The 21,296-nt window shown below is 45.8% G+C and overlaps 1 protein-coding gene across 1 annotated transcript; it reads left to right on the forward strand.

Annotated features, from left to right (window-relative positions):
* Window positions 1-14,117: 14,117 nt before the first annotated feature.
* On the forward strand, window positions 14,118-19,994 carry LOC106044592 (ankyrin repeat domain-containing protein 26-like). Its single transcript, XM_013194694.3, has 5 exons — window positions 14,118-14,459; window positions 16,889-17,041; window positions 18,278-18,487; window positions 18,985-19,209; window positions 19,857-19,994. The coding sequence occupies exons 1-4, from the start codon at window positions 14,139-14,141 to the stop codon at window positions 19,180-19,182; spliced, it is 882 nt and encodes a 293-aa protein (XP_013050148.2). The 5' UTR covers window positions 14,118-14,138; the 3' UTR covers window positions 19,183-19,209; window positions 19,857-19,994.
* Window positions 19,995-21,296: the final 1,302 nt, after the last annotated feature.

Here is a 21,296-nt window from a genome sequence, read left to right on the forward strand (position 1 = left end):
TTAATAATTTTTGCCCTCTGGTGTCCCTTTTGAAACATTGCAGCAAATGATTTAAGAAATGGGAATGTTTCTTAAAAGCATTGACAGCTGCACATGGTTATTTTGCTACTGCTGGAGTATACTGAAGGCAAAGCCTTACTGAAATCAAGGTGTAACAGTTTATTAAAGGATCTGGAGGCTACGGTAAAGGCCTCTGCCTCTGCCTTTATGAAAGCAATGTAGATCCCTGAGACACAAATGAGTAGTCTGTTGGCAGAGTAGAAATGGGAGTCATATCTGCTTGATTCACTATTGCCTGGCTGAGCGGCAGGCTGACCAGGCTAACCATTTTAATGGGCTGATTTCCCCAGCACGCTTTTGCCCCCATCACTGTCAGTGGTGGTGGGAGCTGTATATACTCAGCATAGCTAAAATATCTTTTGCTTTTCTGTGTTTTGTCTACCATAAGAAAGTCTTAAAAGTAAGCATTTAAAAAGTATTTAGTAGGAAATTCTGTTTTTGTTACAGGATTTCTTGTGACAGACTTTTTAAAAAACAAAGACTCTGGAGAGGATATATTTCCCTATGTGTTTACAATAACTTGTATAACTCTCCTGTTTAGTTTAGGGTACTCTTAGTTTCATCTCTATCAGATTCTATGAACACTTTCTATGTTCTGTCAGTACCATCAGCTTTTAAAACTGGGATAAAACAAAAATGCCATAGTCTAAATATTCCATCTTTTTCTGCTAATAAATGGATTTATTAGTACCATAAGTGCTCTCAGCTAACAAGCTGACATAGTTATAGCACCAACAAAATGAAACCTACCTGGAAAAAATGAAGAGATAACATGAGGTATTTTAAACGCTGGTATTAAAATAATATCTCAGTCCTTCTGAGTAGAGACTATGTAGTGTGGTTTCTTCCTATCTTTGGGATTGCACTGTGGGATTGCACAACAGGTTAAAACAGTGATGTGGTGTTAGGAGAGACTTCCCAGGCCCTTGACTCCAGCTAGGAGTCACACTACCATAGTACCACACAAATATTCATCCAGGTGACACCTTCAGCTGCTTAAAACTAAGCTAGCTCCAGCACAAGCGGTCCTTTGCTGAACACCATTCAGTGATGTCCAGGGAGATATATGTCCTGGGGCAAGTTATCTTGCCCACTGCAAAGCAATGCTATAGCGGCAGAGATTTTCTGTATCTGATGCAGGGATCAAGTCTTTCCTCTCAGAATATGCTGCCTGTAAATCCTTATGCCCCCTCTTAGCTACAAGTGTAGGCACACATGACGAGCAGGCTTTCAGTGGTTGTATGAAGTGCCCCTAGAGCAGACTGAAGCACAGAACTGCAATGTCTGACAAAACACATGCAGTTGGAAATACACTAGATGTTTTCAAAGACAATTTACCAGAGGTAGTTTTGCAGTGGTGCAAAAACTGCCTGTTTCAAAACAAAGTTTCTTGAGGTAATATGTTCCAGCTGATTCTTCAGCCAGGTTTACTTGTCTCTGACTGACTGTTTGCTCCACGCATGTGTGCACATATATTACACAGGCTGAACGTTGACTTCCCCTGATGTACTATGCATCTGGGAGCCATCATTGACCATCTGCTGAAACCTGAAGGATATTTCACCTGTTCCCTTCTTCCTCCTAAGATGGCAGAAAACTTGGCAAGATCATTTCTAGTGGTAAACTGAAAATATCTTAGTGGCTGCTGGTGAAACAGTGACTCTGTGTTGCTGTAGGACAGGACCATACTGCCCAACAAGTTGAGAATAAGCACACGAATGGTAAGATTTGCTCTGAGTGATTTGTTTTCAGAGATTAATTGCAGCAAAAGCCACACAGGAACGTGGAAAACAAGGATGTATAGGGGGTGTAGCCCTAACGTGTATGTATACGGGGGTGTAGCCTTTATTGCTAGAGTTTAGAGTTCCTCTAAATTCCTGGAGTTCTACCCTCTTATACATGTGAGTCCTGACTGCTTTCTCTGTCAGCTCAGCAGTTTAAACCCACTCACTTCAGAATTGATCGTTCCTAATGGGATGAAGACAGAGAGAGCACAGTGCTGCTACAGAGCAGTTTGGCACACTCCATCCCCATCTTCATCACCTCTCCAGAATCTCAAGCGGGAGCACAGTTGCTGGAGCCCCAGTGGAGACTAAAAGGTGATTCAACCCATCTAAAATCAGACTCAACCTTTCTCACTCAGAGGGATTTATTGCTTTTCAAGAACTGTAGAGAAGGCTTAGGATGCTGCCCCCAGTGCAGGTTACTCAGACAATCTTTAACTGGGATGAAACTGGGACTCGCATGTGGAAGTGCCCAGCACCTCTCAGCATGCCAGATGAGGAGCAGCTGAAGAAATGTGCTCACAAACATCTGTATATAAAATGTAGGCAGGCATTCATAATGTCATAGAGTTAAATGGCTTTTAAATTGCATTTCTACGGGAAGTCAGTAAACTGAGGTTCAGGGAAGATAGGCTGTTAGAAATTTTCATTTCTTTCTGTTTCCCTGAATCATTTTGCACAGAATGCAGCGAATTAAGCTGTGCTATATTAACCAACATATATACACTATTTTGTACACCATTAGCATTCAAATGCCTTCCCAACGGTGTCTTAGCCTCCTGCCAACTTTTCCCCTTAGGCAACCAGAAGACCCTGCTTCCCAGGTTAGCATATTTCTCCTCAGAGCAATGCCAAGAATTCCAAGCTGGGTTGCAATCACCAAAAGAGATGTTTTGAGCCATTTAGCTGCAAGAAATTCTGAGGTGAAGAAAGCATTTTAAAAGTGACAGGATAAAAATAAAATTTTAGTAAAACCAAGATTGTTCTTTCGGGCTTGTGTAGGCAGACCAGTATTAGCAAGTATTTTATTGTACTGAATGATATTCTGGAGAATCAACATTATATACTCTAGCTTTGCAAAAGGTTTGTAAAAATGATTAGCATTTTCAGCTGTTTCCATCTGGAGAGGCCCAGATGGAGACTCATAAAGAGCCTTCATATTCCAAAAGTGCTGAGTATGAGGGAAAGATGAGATCTGACTGTGAAGTTCAAACAAGCTGCACATAGTTTCAAGAAGCCCCAGGGCTCAGAGTCTGTTAAGACAGAAGAGTTCTTGGACATGTCTGGAAGCACAGTTTGGGTGTCTAGGGACCTTTAAGACATAATGGAGTCATTTCACCTCCGGTGTTAGGCAGCACCTGAGCAGTGGTTTACAGGATGAAAAATGTTACATTTGTGTATTTTAATACTTGCTTAAACTCAATTTAAGATATTAAATCCTTCATGTCCTATAAGTCATATACAGCTTCTTCTGAAAACAAACATAAACTTCATGGAGCTAATGGAATTCGTCACCAGCAGATAAAAATCCAAGTGATTTTTTTTAATATTAACTTTGTGTCATATTTATCAGCAAGGAAAATCATAAGATTTCAACTCATTCTGCTGCACTTAGAGAAGATAAACCATCTGCTTAGCCTTGGTGAGGAAACCTAAGATTAACATCATGAGGAGTGTGCAATCAGTACTGATCAGCTGACATGCTATGATTTACATCTTTTAAAATACGGCCCATTTTCCACATAAATAAGTGGTGAATGACTTATTTTCAAATGAGACGTCCTCAGAGTCTCAGGAAAGAATGGGTACCCCCAGAAGGTAATATACCAAGACAGAGTTCTAACAAAAGACTAATGAAATTCCTACTGGAAGAAATCTCTTTGTGGACTAGGAAGACACCTAGACCACTGGCTTAACCTAAATACCTAACTTTTAGGTAGCTGAACTGAGGTAACCTGAATACTACCTTATATCATTCTGTAAATACATACACAAGTTTTTTGCTATATACCATGAGATCTCTAAACATAATTCTGATAGATATTATCAGTACCAAGAGCTAGGATAGTTTTTTTCTACAGCTACCTACAAAGAAATATCATCTCACCTTTCCAGGAAAAAAAAAAAAAAGTGTTTTGGGGTTTCTTTGGATGTCTCTTTCATAGCTTTGAAACTGGCTATCTTCGCAGCTGAAGAGATTGAATCTCTCCATCACTCAAGGAGACCCAGGTAATTCATCTATCTTCTTCATTCCCAGCATCTGATATAGAAATTGCATAGAATTATATTTTCTCTGTACTGTTGCCAGAGATACAACAGTGCTTCTATAGGCTTTAAAGTTTTCCCTGAGTAGGCTTGCTGTGAAAAGTCTTTGTGTCCTAGCTCCACTGAGGAAATCTAAGAGGTGGAATAGGTAGGAAAGCAGTGTGCAGAGATTCCTCCTCATGCAAGGCTATTTTTCCCATACAAAACGATACACATAGGCCCTACTGCACTCCCACTAGCTTCCAGGCGATGCTAACGGGTTCGCTGACACAGCTTCTGAGTCCATATTTGTAAGAGTGAGTGTGCTGGGAAGATATGGTATCATGAGCAGAAAGAGCATGTCCCGGGTAACTAGCCCTAGTGGACAGAGAGATACTGAGCTAAGGAAGCAGACTGTCTAATAGCAGGGTAGCAGTTCCTACATGCCTATCTATTTCAGACACTTTGAAGAAGACGCTCCAAAGACATTTTTCATCTGAAGACCAGTTGGAGACTGGTCTCATAGACGTCTCAACAAAGCTGAAATTACATTCCTGCGTTTCACCACAGCAGGGGTTTGGTGTTTCTAATCATCATTTTCCCAGCTGAGTAGTGGCTGAGCTTCTGAACTTCCAGTTCCTATCTGACTTGCCTCTTTGCCTCCCATCTGAATGCGGAGTGATAGATAAAATCAGACCAGAGGCCTCGCAACTTTGACAGGATTTGCTTTCGGAGTTGGGTACCAACTACCCAACCATTTTAGTGACAGAAAGCCTTAGAAACTCATCATCTTGGACACTTAGACATCTGAAACCTTGGGTAGCCCAAGGCACAGGAAACTCTATTCTTGGGATGCCAAAAAGCCTCAGAAGCTCAAGTGAATGTGTACCTTTCATGGCCTCTAAAAAAAAAAAAAATGTTATTTAAAATCAGTGTATTTCAGTTCAGGAAAATTAAGATTGCCAATGAAAAGAGCTCTACCCCGCCTAAACTATTATGCATGTGGTTGGTATCACATTTACACTAGCTAAGCTCCTCAACTAAACTGTGTACTTTGTGATATGTGGAAATAATCTGACAGCGTGTGAAGGACTTACTTTTCAAATGTAAGCAGTAGTTAAATATTTTGGCCTAATATATAATATATAACATTTCATGTTACTGCAATGCAGTTTTCAATTCAATTTATAGAATTTATATGTTACAGTTAACTCCTCAGTTCGGTCCTGGGCAGTTTAAATTCCATGACAACATATTGGGCCTTTTTTTTTTTTTTTAATTTTGAATCTATTCATTCATGGCCAACATTGTCCAGACAACTTAAGAACAAAAGCAAACCTCTAAGAGCTGTCCTGATTTTGCTGAAGACTGGAGATTTACACCTCTGTGCAGACATGTGAACTTTGGCTGCTGGGGATCATTATGGAGAGCACTGGATGCATGCCTTGTTCATACAAACTGCTTGTGTTTGTGAAGCCTAGCTCCTTTAGCACATTTTTCTTCACAGCTGGCAGAATTCCTCCTGTGCAAAAGGATTGCACTAGAACTATTTCATATCCAAACTCATTTTTTAGTCTTTCAAAATATATTTCAATGGATATGGTAAGACATTCTGACACAATGTTTTCCAAGAAGAAAAGGGCTTTTTGACTGAATAGAAAATTTTATGCAAAATATTCCAGTTCTTTTCCAAAACTGGGTTTTGGTATTTCAGGTTTCAGTAAAACCCAGCAACCATATTGCATAAACATACAGCTAAAATAACAGTCTTTTAATTCCACTTGCAGGATCAGCAATTTCCTTACCATTTCTATCTTGAAGACTCATTGAATTGATCTTAAGGGATCATTATGACCTGTTATACATAATTTCAATGATACACTGACTGAAAGGTGAAATATGTTTTACTTTAAATAGCATTAACCTCAGCTCCTTTGATTCCTCATGCCTTATTGACTTTAGACATTCATCACTGAAATACTTGTTTCATTCAACTGCAGAGTCAAGAGAATTCCCATGCCACTGCGAAGGAGAAAAAAAGTATTCAGCCATAGTGAAAGTAAAGGTGCATTATGTTAAGCAGAAAGCATTTCTTTTTCACCACTACCTTCCTTTCATGACTTTAGGTTTATATTTAACAGGGACCTCGACTGTGAATCAATGACAAAGAGACAGAAGAGCACTGAAGCATAATCTCTGAGCATTCACCTGGGGTGAATAACAAAATTTTGAATTGTTTCCAGCTCCTTAGCTGCAGTTAGTTTTCTTTACTGACTATGGCAGAATAAGATGGAAGAAGGATTTTATATATAGCAGGGGGATACTCAGAGAGTTTTATTAGATTTAAATTTTGGAAGGTTTTGATTCTGCAAGTGTTTTGGCGTGCATGTATGTGGTTATTAAAGCCATTTATATCTGTAAGTACACGTTCTGTCAGAACCTTTGATATCTCTCTTTTTGAAAATAATATGAGCTTTTTCATAACAGTCTTTCTCACTGACACATTATGCCTTTTTCTCCTCCAAAAAATACGAGTCAACAATTTTGCCACTCCATTTTACAAAGGATTAATACTCAGCATGTTTCGCATTTGAAATGTTTTGCAAATAGCAACAACCTAGCTTCAAAATTGAGAATAGGTATGTTCTCCATATTACAAGCAAAGAAAATAAATGAAACTGTCCAACTCATAAACCAGTTTTAACTGGTCATTTTTTTCCTTTTGATATCACATATTTAATGTCCTTTTACTGAACCATACACAGCTAGCATTTCTTCTCCCAATATAAGCAAGTCTTCAGGCAATTGCACCAGTGTGATTGCTATGTTATGCTTTGTGCAGATTATAAAAAAGTATGTCAGCAATAAATAAAAGCTAGACAACACTGCCCAACAAGATGTCTCAGGACTATGTCCAGCCTATCCTGATGTTTCAGTCCAGCCTTCCCTGCTTCTTGATAGCAAAGGTATACATTCATTATTTGTCAAATTATGAATGAGTTTCTAGCTAGGAAAAAAAAAAAAAATTATTATCACCAGATCTGGGGCTAAAGTTCCCTTTACAGAAACATGCCCAGTTCCCCTCCTCACCCTCAGGCTAAGAGGCTGTCTAGCAGATCTACAACTGCCCAGCACAGTTGCCTCTCTCCAGGTATCAGGCAGAGGGATGCTGTCTGTCAGTGCACGCACAGTGTGTTGTGTCAGCCCTTTCCCCTTTCAATGGTGGGGCAATGTTGCCAGTTTGCCTTTCTGTGCCTGCTCTGTTCTATGTGAAGGAGAGCCCTGAGCTGGGAAAGCTGTCTGGAGTGTGCATGACCCAGCAGGCAGGGAGCCTGCAGTGGGTAAAAATCCTAGGAGATGCCTGAAAGCACCAGCAAATGACCAAGCCAAGCTACTGAATCAACAGAAAAATTGTTTCTTACAGACCCAGAAGCACTGGGGTTGAGGTTGCACAAGACAGCTGAGACAATCCAACAGCTTGCTGCCACCAAAAGTGAGTATTTTATGTGCTGCTTCAAAAAGCTGTGAGTGTCAGTCAAGCTCTAGTTGAGCTAGGGCAAAAGGGTCAGGCAAGTACAGTCAGAACAAAGAAGTAAGCCTAGCCTTTGGGGCAACCACTAGCTCAAATTTCTTAGGAATATTCAGGCTGTGATGAGCCTGCTGCAACCTAAAAGCCACTAAATGTTGCTGGACTGAGACAAAAAAAAATGCGAGAAGAAAGGTCATTTGCTTAAAAGGTCTGTCATATTACTCTGTTCTCACTCAGAAGAACCTCAGTTTCTGTATTTTAAAAGTTGATTGTCCTCGTTTAGCTAAACGTAAACACAGCCTTTAGAAGTTCACAGCCTTCTGTGTGATTCTGATGTGTTCGCTGTACTGGAAAGATCCAGGCTGGTTCACCTCTAAGCTTTGGACAACACAAGGTCCTTTGACAGATCATAAAATCATAGAATCACAGAATGGTTAAGACTGAAAGAAATCTTAAAGATCATCCAGTTCTAACCCCCTGCCATGGGCAGGGATGCCACCCACAAGTTGAGGTGGCCCAAAGCCCCATCCAACCTGGCCTTGAACACCTCCAGGAATGGGGAATCCCAACAAACAAACAAACAAACAAAAAAACACAGATCCTGAGGTGCCATCTTTTCAGCATTTGTTTCCCCATTTCTGGTCAGGCTTTCCCCTTGTGGACAGTTTCCTTGCAGACACTGAAATGCACACTGCTTTATCCTATCTAGCTGGCTTTTCATGTTAACACCTCAGGAAATAGTAAAGAACGTATTAAAGAGTAGAAAAAAGTGTTGCTGATCCAAAATAAGTTTGCTAGGAGACTTGTCTCTTCATCCATGGAAGCCCAGACTTAGGTGAAGTCCTGTTCTTTTGGGAATAAAAACCTACAAACCCAGAATCATCAGGTTCAACAAACATCTCTTTGTACAGGGCGATTTCACATTTTGCAGAGAAGTTCAGAAAATCTGGCTGAGAAATGGCCTGTGAATGGCTGCCCATCCATGCTGAATCTTCACCATTTCTCATTGCTCCTGTCAGAGATGCATGAGTCCATCGGGGCAGGGTATCAGGGAAGGCAGGGAGTGACTCCCGCAGTCTGTCTCCCTCTCGCACTGCCTGATACTCCTCCACCCGCTCACCTCCTCCCGCAGCTCTGCAGCTAGGAGGAGCTATGGCTGGGAGGCGGCATCGGTTGTGGTGGGTGGAGAGCTCAGAGAGGCTGCAGCCTTCTGCTAGGTGGGTGCCATTGCTCCCTGGTCTAGCTGGCCAAGCCTCAGCACCCATCTGCACAACCTGCCGCACTGTAACCCGGCTGCTCATGCTCCCCAGAGGCTGATTTGGACACGTTGGGGAGGCTGCTGCTGCCCCTGGACCCACTGAAGCCTCTCCCACTGCTCTTGTGAGGGCTGCCAGCTTATGGCAGGTCTGGCTGCTCCCTGGATTTTCCTCAATCCAGGAAACACATCTGTGCGCCACAGTCCCCCACTCCACTGCAGAACGTGCCTAGAACAACTGGACACCAAATCTAGACATCATTTCTTCTCCCTGCAGCCCCTGCCTCTGTTTGCCTGTATCTGCTGGAACCAGAAAAAAGAGTGCCCAAGGCCCACTGTAGGCTGTCAGCACTTCTGGGAGTGAAGTATCCTTAGGGGGTTGTGTGCGATAAATAAAATGCAAGCCAGGCTTATGGCTGATGGCTATGGGCCATCACACACTGCTGGACTGCAGCACTGGACTCCTCATCAAGAAAGGAAAAATGAAACATTCCAGGAAAAATTGTGAGAACCACATCATGGTTCCTGCTTTCAAAGGATTTCTAGGCAGATTTCTGGGCTGCTAAAAGCCCTTAGACTACAAAACAAACAAACAAAACCAGATCTTGTGGTGCCATCTTTTCAGCATTTGTTTCCCCATTTCTGGTCAGGCTTTCCCCTTGTGGAACTCCTTGCAGACACTGAAATTGCATGCTGCTTTCTCTTATCTAACTGACTTTTCCTGTTAGCACCTCAGCAAATAGCAAAGGACATGTATTAAAGAGTAGACAAAAGTGCTACTGATCCAAAATCATGGTGCTAGGAGTCTTCACTCTTTTCATTCATGGAAGCCCAGACTTAGATGAAGCCCTATTCTTTTGGGAAAGAAAACCTACAAACCCAGAAGCATCAGGTTCAAATATGTCTCTTTGTACAGGGCGATTTCACATGGGCAGCTTTTGCAGAGAAGTTCAGAAAATCTGACTGAGAAGTGGCCTATGAATGGCCACCCATCCAAGCTGAATCTTCACCACTTCTCATCGCTCCTGTCAGGGACACAAGGGTCCATCGGGGCACGGCCCCGCAGGCAGGGCCTGTCACAATGCTCCACCAGGAGCAGGGCATTGGGGGCGCCTGGGCGGCCCCAGCACCAGGCACCTCCCTGGGGACAGGGACAGGCCGAGGCCTGGCCAGGACATGGTCACACAAGTGGGCCCAGCTCGGTGGGGTGGCACTGTGGGGAGCACGAGCCGAGCCCCGCTGCAGCCTTGCTGGGGCAGGGGCTGACAGGGCCCCAGGGGTGACATGGCGCCTGGGGCCTAGGCATGGTGGGGGAGCCCCGGGGGTGTGGGCAGGGACAGGCAGGGCTTTGACAGGGCCTTGATAATTCCCTAGTCTTGTTAATTATATTCTTGGACACTGGTTGTTCCGTTTTTACTCTTAGTTTGGTCTGAGAGTTCTGCTGATAAATGTTTGGGAATACGGCAGAGAAATCCCAATGAACTGAATTCCTTTTGCCAGAAGGAGTGGCTGTTTCCTCTCTACCGTGTAGATTTTGTGTTTTTCCAAAAGAGTGGTTGTGACAAGATGTCATGCAGCATGTTTGACACAGCTGTAGGAAGGACATTTGCACCAGCCAGGAGGAGGGTGTGGAAACCAAGACTACGCAGCACAAATGTAGTTGTTGTAGAACATGCACAGCTTTAATTAGGTTAGCTATGGGGCCATTGTGGGCCTCTTTGCCCCAGGCCTTCCAGTCAAGTGTCATGGTTCTTCCCACTTGCCTGTGTCCCAAGTGTGGGCAAAACACTGGAAAACATGTGGTTGTTCATTACGTAAGAGTTCAGGTCCGTAAGACCTCCAGAATTCTCACCCTGCAGCAAAGTGAGGACTTTGGCAAAGTGTCAGAGGCCTTTCTGGCCTTGCAGAACAAATGTCAGCACCATGGAAGTCCTGGTGTGTCTAAACCCAGGTGGTCATGCATTCCTCCTTGGACTTGCACCCAAATACAGGAGTTTTCTGACAGTATCGTTTTTTCCCTGGATGGCCTCTCCAAACAGCATGTGGTAGGGCTACATGAGGGCTGGTGAACAGGACAGGGCAGGACGGAGAAACAGAATTTTCTGGTGCATGGCCACTTAGGTCCACCTCTACCCAAGACCACGTTGAGAAGGCTTCTGAAGACCTCCGAGAAGGGAGACTCCACAGCCTGTCTGGGCAACCTGTGCCAGTGCTCATTCACCCACACAGTAAAGAAGTGCTTCCTGATGTTTAGATGGAATATCCTGTATTTCAGTTTGTAGCCATTGCCTCTTGTCCTGACATGCAGGGATGCACAGAGAGACACATCAAAAGGTTGCGAGTGCCCCAAACCGTATACTGAGTCTTCAGTCATTTCAGAGAAACACAGTGTGGCTGTCAAGGTGCCTTCTTTTATGCCTCTAGGTAGCCTTGCAAGCACACACCTGCTCTACTAAGACCATCCATCTACACTGCACAGATGCTGGGAGAGGAGGGGATGATGATGGGTCTGCAGAGCATGCAGAGTGCCGGGAGTCTTGGAGCAGCGGCCTTGGGCATCCCATGCTCCTGGAGGTGCACAAGGGGTTCTTCCTTTGGCCATGTGGCCTGTGTGAATGCAGAGAGTTGTGTTACAAACACATAGGCCCGTCTGCAAGGAGAAGATGGCCACTACCAGCCCCGCCTGCTGGCACTTTAAGATGTCAGCAAGATGTCACCAAGCCCCTGATGATGCCATAAAGAGCTCAGCGGACTTAAGGCATTTGCATAGCCCCCACAAGCATAGTGCCTTCTGGTGCTGGTGCTGGCAGTGCTGGTGCTAGTACTAGTGGTGCTGCTGTTGGCACTGGTGGTGGTGGCACTGGTGGTGGTGGCATTGGTGCTGCTGGTACTGGTGCTACTGGTGGTGGTGGTATTTCTGCTGCTGCTGGAGGTTCAGCCAGTGGCAGTGACCTGGGCCCCACTGCTCCCTGGGGCTTAGTTCCTCTGTTGGCCGCCTGCGCCCACAAGCATCTGCCGAGCCCAGTGGCAAGGCGAGGTGGTACAGGGCCCTGTTCTTCTGAAACATGAAAAAGATCCAGCGGTGGCTACGGAGGCTGAGGAGCAATACTATGAATGAGCTCTGGGCACAGCACATGGACTTGCAGCACCCCACGGCCGCCTGTGGTGACTCAGCCCTAGTGCAGCCACAGGCAAAGGAGCATGGCATCATCCAGCAGGACAAGGACAACGGGTAACGGGGCACTGCTGGGCGGGCAGGCACTCTTTGGGACATACCTCAGCTGTTTCCCACCTCTTGTGCTTATTTTTGTGCCTGTTGGTATCTGATCTCAAGGGCAGTTGCACGTGCTTAATACGCAAAACTCAGGGAAAATCAGCACATGCCCTGGCAATGGCAGCTGGGCTCATAGGCTAATAATGCCTCCTTGCACACCCTGCCCTGCCCACAGACATTTCCCAGAACAACTGGGCGCCAGATCTGGACGTCATTTCTTTCCCCTGCAGCCCCTGTCTCTGTTTGCCAGTATCCACTGGAACCAGGAAGAAGGGTGCCTAGGTCCACTGTGGGCTGTCAGCACCTCTGGGAGTGAAGCATCCTTAGAGGGTTCTGTACAATAAATAAAATACAAGCCAGGCTTCCAGCCAAAGATGAAATGGGGTGTCAATGCCTCATCTTGCATAGCAGCCTTGCTTTAAGAAACTGCTTGCTGGTAAACCATAGTGTACAGGAGAAAGATAATTCATTATCTACTAGGAAGTGTGTGCTGCTCTTTCACAGTTTGCTGTCAATCTGGAAAGGGTGGCCAATGAAGGGCCATTATTAATGTCAACGGGCATCGTGTGCAACTGAACAAACGTGCCTTCTTTCTTTCTAGGCACAGCCCTTGCGTGCAACCCGTGGGCTGCAGAGAGCAGGAAAATGAGAGAGAAGCTGCTCCATGCAGTGAGAAAGGGACACCAGCATCCAGCGCAGGCCATGGGGCAGGCGCTGCTGAAGCCAGACAATGTGCACCCACTCTGAAGAGAGCAGGTAGGACTCTCCAGCATGGAGGAGGCTATGGGGAAAAGGCCTGTCACCTGCCCTTGTGGTGGGTTGCTGTGTTCAAGCTTGTGTTCAGTGGAGGAGCTGAGTGGGCCAGCACAAGGCACCTGTTTGCTGCTACCCAGACACATAGCTTGGGAGGCCGTGTGGGTACTCCTCTCTGTGCTCAGTGTCCGCTCAGAGGGTTGTGGCCTGCCTCTCAGATTCCCCTTTGGAGAAAAAGCAAACCACCACCACCACCACCACCACCACCACCAACAACAACAACAAAAGGGGGAAATTTATTTGTCTATTTTGATGCTAATAGCTACACCCGTAGAACTGTACACTTTCTGTGGGCAGTCTAAAGCACAGTGGAGACATGATATTTGGAAATTATTAGGTCTTGTGGTGTAGGATTCAGAAAAAATGAACTGCTAGGCATTGTCCCTGGAAAGCAGAAGAGTTCTCTAGACAGTCGTTCCCTTTTGTCTTGTTTCTGATCACTTGGACTGATCTCCCTGGTGCATGAAAAAGAAGTATGCACCAGATGAAAAGAGCTTCCTAGCAGGAAGACAGATGCATTTTGAGCCTGTATTGAAATAGTCCTGTCTTTAGGATTCCATGTGTTTGGAGACGTGTCTGTGATAAGATTTTTGCTCAAAGCATGACAATTCAGAAAGCACTGTAGGCATTGAGAAGTTGTTTTAACTCACACTGTTTCCAAAAATATGTGGTTTTAACCTAGATGAGCCTGATGTACACTCAGAGCCTGCCGTCTCTAAGTCGCCATCAAACGAAGAAGAAGCTGTCCAGCATAGTAGCAAAAGCTCTGGGAGCAAGGTATGTGAAAACAAGGGCTTTAAATTAGCATCTTAATTTTTGGTGTATATTATGCACTAGTGTAAAATAAAACTTTTCTGTGAATAATGCCAAATTCAGAGTTGTGTAGATGAAAACTACTTTAGAGTCTGAAGTCAAGCTGGTGACAGTTTTCTTCTGGTTTTATAAAATGCTTGCCATTAGATCCTCTTTTGAGTTGACTGGCTTAAGTTTTATCAATGTGTATTCCTTGACTTTGAACAGGACACAAAAAGAACAATGGAGCCAAAGTCTGACTTGCTCGTTTTCTCCCCGAGCCTTGGAATTCATGAGACATCCAAAAGTGCTTCTGAGGAAATGTTTCAGCGAGAACGTGAGCAATGGCTGCGTTTGCAAGAAAAACTCTATCTTGACATCTCTGAGATGCAAGAAAGCAACAAGAGCTTGTCTCAGCAGCTGAGCAAAGCTGAAGGAAAAGCTAGTAGGCTTGAAAAGGAAGTTGAGCGATTGAAAGAAATGCTCCAGGAGATGACATTGTTTTTAAAAACAACAAAACAAATATTACATCAGGTCAGGAAGCAAGCAAAGCAATGTCATGCTCTATGCCCTCAGAAAGCTCAAGTGAAAAAAGAGGCTGCAGAGAAGGAAGTTCTGCAGGAACAACTGGCCCAGCTCCAAAGCAAAAACCTTTCACTCTGTCAGCAGCTGGAAAACATGCAGAACGAGGCCATCCAAGAAAGAATGGTGAGTGATGTCTTAAAATACAAGACTGACAAAGTAGGAAAAAAAAGGTGAACATGGACAAAGAATAGCATAAAGGGGAGCAGCTCACAAAGTCATTTGATATTTGAGAATTTAGCAGGTATAAGCTACCTGTGTGGGAGGCCATCACTTGGGTTGGCTCTGTATTCTTCCATTTCTGCTGTTATTCCAGAAGGGTTTGGCAAGCAGCATATCCTTGCTATAAACTCACAGAATCACAGAATCATTTAGGTTGGAAGAGATCACCTAGTCCAAGATCACCTAGTCCAACCTCTGACCTAACACTACCAAGTCCTCCACTAAGCCATATCCCTAAGCTCTACATCTAAACATCTTTTAAATACCTCCAGGGATGGTGACTCAACCACTTCCCTGGGCAGCCCATTCCAATGCCTAACAACCCTTTCGGTTAAGAACTTTTTCCTAATATACAACTATGTCAGGAAGCCATCTTCCATGCTCTCCAGGAACCTCCTAGACTACTTCTTCTGAGCTGTTTTGTATTTCCAGGATATGTCTGGGAAGTTAAAGTCCCCCATGAGAACAAGTGCTGGTAATTGCACAACTTCTGCCAGCTGCTTGTAGAACGCCTCATCTGTCTCCTCATCCTGGTTTGGCGGTCTATAGCAGACCCCCACCAGGATGCTTGCCTTGTTGGCCTTCCCACCAATCCTAACCCATAGGGACTCAACTTTATCATTCCCAGCCTTGAGTTCCATGACATCAAAACACTGTCAAATATAGAGAGCCACACCACCACCCCTTCTGTGCTGCCTGTCCCTTCTGAAGAGCCTATAGCCAGACATTGCAGCACTCCAGTCATGAGAGTGGTCCCACCATATTTCAGTGATGGCAACCAAGTCATAGCCTGCCTGCTGCACGATGGCTTCCAGCTCCTCCTGTTTGTTGCCCATGCTGCGTGCATTAGTGCAGATGCACTTCAGTTGGGCCATTGCCTTCTCCCCCAACCCTGACATTGTTCCCCCAGGCTCATCTCTAATGAGCCTCATTTCATCCCCGTCCCCCTTCTTACCTAGTTTAAAGCCCTCTCAATGAGCCCTGCCAGCTCCTGGGCTAGGATCCATTTTTCCCTTAGAGGCAGGTGGGACCCATCTGCAGCTATCAGGCCGGATACTGACTAAAGTGCCCCGTGGTCCAAAAAAAAAAAAAAAAAAAATGTGTTGGCACCAACCTCTGAGCCATGTCTTTATCAGGTGGGCTTTACGGGTCCTCTCTGTACCCCTCCCTGCCACTGTAGGGATGGAGGAAAACACCACCTGTACTCCCGCTCCATCTACTAATCGTCCCAGTCCCCTAAAGTCCGTTTGATAGCCTTCAGGCTTCTCTCAGCAATTTCATCGCTGCCAGCCTGGACTATCAAAAGAGGATAGTAGTCAGAGGGGTGAACCAGGTTAGGAAGCTTTCTGGCAATGCCCCAGGGAGGCAGCAGACTTCCCTACGGGTAGGGTCAGGACGACATATAGGGCCCTCTGTTCCCCTGAGAAGGGAGTTACCTACAATGATTACCCTCCTTTCTTAAGAAAGAGGCAGTCTTGAGGTGTGGAGTCGACTTCCTCACCCTAGGCAACGTCTTGGGTGGACTTTCATCCAACCACATCCTCACCCACCAGTCTCTCAAGCTCCAAGGCCTCAAACCTGTTGTGTAAGGGCACCTGGGAAGGCAGGGCCAGTAGGGAGGGAGGTTGCCTGCAATGCCGAGCAGGGACCTGTTTCCATTCCTCTTCATCTCCTAGGTCCCCTCCCTCTGCCCGACAGCAACAGGGCAGGGGGTCCACCACTCTTTGGGGTGTCTCACCCCGGTACCTTTCCTTAAGGCCTTGCAGGGAGTTGCTCCACCAGTCTATCTCCCGCTCACACTCCCTGATAGCCCTTAACCTCTCCACCTCCTCGAGCTCTGCCACCAGGCTGACCAGGCCATCCACCTCCTCCCACCTCACACACACGGTGTCTCAGCCACCCTCGGATGGCAGCAACAGGCTCAGGTACTCCGTGCATCCAGAGACCTGAACTGCCGCATTTTTGAGCAGGCACTCAATCTGGGTCACCACAGACTTTCTAGAAAGAGCTTTCTGCCTAGTGCAGACCATGGCTGGTTTAGCTATAGGTAGACAGCTGGTAGACAAGCTATTCTCCCGAGTGGGGAGGGTTGCTCTGCTCAGCCCTGTCTGAGCGTGCCCTGCCCTGACTGACGTGCCACACCCTGTTTGGCTGTCCTGGTCGCCAGTCGCCTCGGTGAGGATGAGGATCAGGTGATTCTCCTCTACAGTTTTATTTCACTTTGTAATTCACTTAGAAAACTGAACTAGGTATAGGAACTAGTAAGTAAAAGCAAAATACAGCCTTTAGCTTCTTACATTTTTCTTCACACTCTTCTAACATTGTTTCTCTAGAGAGCAGTCAGACAGCTGCAAGAAAAACTTGATGATGCTTGCAAAAAGCATTGGGAGGCAGAAACGTCGGTGCACGTTTCTGCAAACATATGCCGTTACCTGAAGGAAGAAAATTCGAAATTGCAAGAGGACTTGGACAAGGCTAATGCTAAGGTATACACCATCTGTGAACAGGTTATTAGAGATGAAGCTGTTCTTTTCTTCCAAATACTGCAAGAGAAGAAATAATCTGAGAATAAATACAGGACAGATTTGTCTGAAGATGTTAAAAGTTCCATTGTCATTAATACTTGTTTTCCACTACAGCAAGCTTTTATCTGAAACATCAACAAAGCCAACTGGTTTCAGTCACAAGTAGGAGGCGTATTGTGCTTCCACAGCAGAGTGGAAGCACTTACTCAGGCCCTAGAGTAGTGTTGCAGTGATCTCCTTTCTCTTCTTGCCTCTTCCCCTTTTGCCTTGCAAAACACATGGCTTTTCAGGGAACTCATTCTGAGGCTTAGGGACAAGGCTGTGGGTCAGGAGGAGCATCTGGAGGAGTAAGAACAAAGCAGCTTGTGCTCCTTCAAGACTCGCTGTTGTTCCAATGATCTCACCCGCTGGCTGTTCTGTGATATTGCAAGGCACGCTCTCCACAACGTCTCTGGGCTTGCTTTATTTGCAAGTTATTTCTCCTCTCAATCTCGGCACAAAGATGAGGTCTTGTTCTCTGTTAGTGGTGTTCTTGAGAAACAGAAGTCACCTTTTGTGTCCTGTAGCCTGGTAAGGCATGGGTTGCCATCCCTTTAGGTAAGGATGACACAAGGCCTTGAGCCTCTTGTGTTTTCTCCCCACACTGGAAGGACATTAGCACAGGCGTGTGTGGGTGAAAATGATAGGGGCAGAACAAGGATGCAATGAAAGCACTGTCAGAGAACACTCCTTTTGTCAGCTGCCCGTTGGTGCCACTGTAATTCAGGAGGAAAATAGCAGCTCCTGCTGTCTTCCTCTCCTAGAAACAATTTTAACTCAAGAGATGGATAACATACAAACCACTTGCGCTGTGGTTAGGACACAACCTGTCACCTGCCTTTCCCTCTAGGCATCTCCAGGGACATTTGTGGTGAGATCATTGTGTTTCACAGGCATGGAAGTTGTATAATGATGTAGAAGGAATTGAGTGCCTTTTCCATGAGGCCTTTCTAGAAAGAAAGTAAGGATGGAGACTGGAGCACTCTTGTCAACAAGGGTTTGAAAGTTGTGCTTACTTTAGATGTCTTTTCCTTGGCTGAAATACAACCTGGGTGGATTTCAGCTCTGACTGCCATTAATACATCTGTCCGAGTTTCCCATAATGTAGAGATTTTAGAGCCCTCTGATTAAGGAAGATTGTTTTTCTACTGCATACAGGGGCGTGATCTTTCTGCGCAGCTGGAAGTGGAACACGAACAGTTGCTGCAGCTTGAAATGGAAAAACAGAAGCTGCAAGAGCTGGTGGCTTCCCTCAAGCTTCGCTTAGAGGCGTGTAGGGTGGATAATAGAACACAGTCTCACAGACAGAGTGAAGAAAGAATCCGACAAGAAATGAGACAGAAGCAAGAACTCGATCTCCTTTGTCAGGTAAATTTATGTACTGTTTGGATCTGTATCAACATTGCATTCATTTGTTGTTGGGGTCATTGCTGTTAGGTATTTTATTTTAGGTGGCTAGTTGTCATTGGTAATGCAGTAACTTTGGCTTCCCTATAGGGAAGCTGGAGAGCTGAAAATAGGTGTATGAAAGTGCCTCTGGGTGTGTCGCGTGATCTGTGTGCATGAGAAATATGCAGCCTTTTCCTCACTCCCTTCCATACAGAGCTGGGAAAGTCTGTTCTTACTAGTTTTCATGTAAAAATAGGAGGAAGAGCAGGTTTTTTTCTGAAGTAAAAATAAAGGAAAAATGTTTAGTTGTTTCTGACTTGACTGTTGTTGGTCAGGAGGAGGCATGGTTCCTTCACTGAGTGGAGCTGTCTTGTTTCCGTTGGGTATGTGAACTGGCTGTGTGGCGTGGACGTGTCGGGGTGGCAATGTCGTTCTCTTCCTGGTTCTTGAAGTTGCTTTATCTGTTTCACATGCAGGCAGCCTCTCAAGCCAAATTAGAGCAAATCAGCAGCCAAGACATGGCTGTTAGAAAGTATCAGGAACAGCAAACTGCAGCTCTGGAATCAGAATTGGAGAGAATACAAAGCTTGCAGCAGGAGACCGCGCTGCAACTAGCATATGCACAAGCAGAAATAGACAGGTCAAACACAGTATTTGGTGGGGAAGGATATTAGAAGATGCCTCACAAATAATTTAAATAGGTGAGTACAAAAATTTTGTTTGTTTGTTCATTTTTGTTTCAATCTTAAACTATACGGTACTTCTCCTTTCTTCACCGCTATTCCATCCAACATCCCTGTTTTGGATCCAGTCCGTATGGTGGATGCACGTCCAGGACAGAATGCCTCTCACAAGAATACCCTTTGATCCCTCCCACTATTGAGGACTGTTTTCATTTCCCTGTACTGACTTTGAAGTTAGAGAAAGAATCACGCATTTCTGGAGTAACTCAAAAATTAGTTAGATTTCATTTAAGAACTGTAATCTTCTCCTCTTCCCACACCTCTAGAAGAAAAGAAGAGTTTCATTTCTGATGTTTGTATCCTCAAACTATAGACATAGATACTTGAGAAGGCCCAGAAAATAGAACATGAGCCCGTGAGGCAGAAATAATCCCCTTAGCTTCCACTTTCACAGTGCATCTTCAGGTTGAGTTTTCCCTAGGAGGAGGGAAATAGCACTGAGTTTTTACTGCCTTCTGGGAAATTTGTTTCCTTTGTTTCCCTTTAGTTGGCTTCACATCTCTTCAGATCTTTGCACTCTCCTGTCACACTACATAGTTTTCCACTGATTTCTTAGACTTGCTCTGCTGTAGAACTAACATCAGATCCCATTTTTTCTCTTCCAGTCACCAGTGAGAATGAACTCGGATCTGCTGGGACTTCTCAGATAACTCCTGGCAGATCTTTAAAAGTAAACCAAGTCCAGGTTGCCCCTTTCAACACAACAGACTTATACCCCAATGATTTGAACAAAACCATTTTAAACTGAAAAAGCTCTCATGACTGTTTGTGATTTTTTTTTTTAACCCAGCCTGCCCTGTTTTCCCATTCCTGTGCCTTCCTGAGCAACAGCAGTGTATGTCTCTTCAAGGTTTAGTGGCTGGGGAAAGCTAAGGCCTTGGAAAGCTCCTGTCCTCTTCCTCCACACTGAGGGCTGGATACAGATAGGAGAGCTCTGAGGTTCCACATAGTTGTCAGAAGGACAAGACACCCTATGGGATGCAGGGTTCCCGCCTGCTTTTGAGGGCTCAGGGCACTTCCCATCTCTCCTGAGCCAGGTCCCTCTGAATCCCCTCTGGTTGGTGAGATGTCCCTTCAAGGGGTGTGGGGCACACTCCTGGAGGACCAGGAGACCATGACTGATGCTAGTGTCATTTGCGTCCAGCACCAGTGCACACTCCTGGAGGACCAGGAGACCATGACTGATGCTAGTGTCATTTGCGTCCAGCACCAGTGCAGAGAGGCAGATGAAGACGCAATATCCCCCAAAATCCTGAGAGAGTTCCAGGCCATGCTGAGCCTGCGAGGGGCCTGGTGTGGGTAAAAGGAGACTTGCTGGAAGCTGTGCAACACCTTCTGCCTGAGAAAGCTCCAGGACGAATTGCTGAGGACGCGGGGACATTTTTCACTGCTCTGAACGTTCCCCCGACACATTGTGCTCAGTGGCACACCAACTTCCTGGCAGCTGAGGCTGGTCCATGCTGCAGGGACGATAGGTCCATCTGGTGGCTGGGGCAACACGCTGTGTTGGGAGGCTGGACATTGACTGCCAGGGCCCTGGGGGGCTGTGAAGGCTCCTGGGACTCACCTGGCAGCGCCGCTCCTTGCCTCCAACTTGGCTGCAGAGGTGCCATCAAGGCAGCTGGCTCCAGCTGTTCAGAGCCGGCTGCAGTGCCCTTGCTTATGGGTGAGATTGCAAAACGAGAAGGTTTTGTGGCCACATGGTCACAGGCTGCTCCCCACAGCCCTGCTCGGCCCCGTGCACTGCTCTGGATGTTCCTGTGCAGTTCCCTAGTGTGCAGCAGCTGTCAGGCTTAGCCCCATTGCCATGGGCCTCCGCAAGGCTGTTCTCCCAGGGCTTCCTTCTCAGGGCTTCTCAAACCTAGGTGCTGTGGGCTCTTGCAGCCATCGCAGCTCTGGGAATGCTGACAGGCCCATGGGGACTCTCCTCACCCACACAGTGCCATGGGCCAGGCCCTCACCCCGCCACCTGCTGCCAGGCTGGGGGCAGATCTGTAGAAAGCCCAGGCCCGGCCCTTGGGGAGGGTCTCTGGGGGCTCTCCCTG

Source organism: Anser cygnoides, chromosome 3, assembly GCF_040182565.1.
Source record: "Anser cygnoides isolate HZ-2024a breed goose chromosome 3, Taihu_goose_T2T_genome, whole genome shotgun sequence".
Classification (NCBI taxonomy): Eukaryota; Metazoa; Chordata; class Aves; order Anseriformes; family Anatidae; genus Anser; species Anser cygnoides.

Coding starts and splice junctions, on each gene's coding strand:
- LOC106044592 (XM_013194694.3), top strand. CDS start 14,139: ATGCAAGAAAGCAACAAGAGCTTGTCTCAGCAGCTGAGCAAAGCTGAA. Junction 14,460..16,888: donor AGGCCATCCAAGAAAGAATG/GTGAGTGATGTC, acceptor TTGTTTCTCTAG/AGAGCAGTCAGACAGCTGCA. Junction 17,042..18,277: donor TGGACAAGGCTAATGCTAAG/GTATACACCATC, acceptor TACTGCATACAG/GGGCGTGATCTTTCTGCGCA.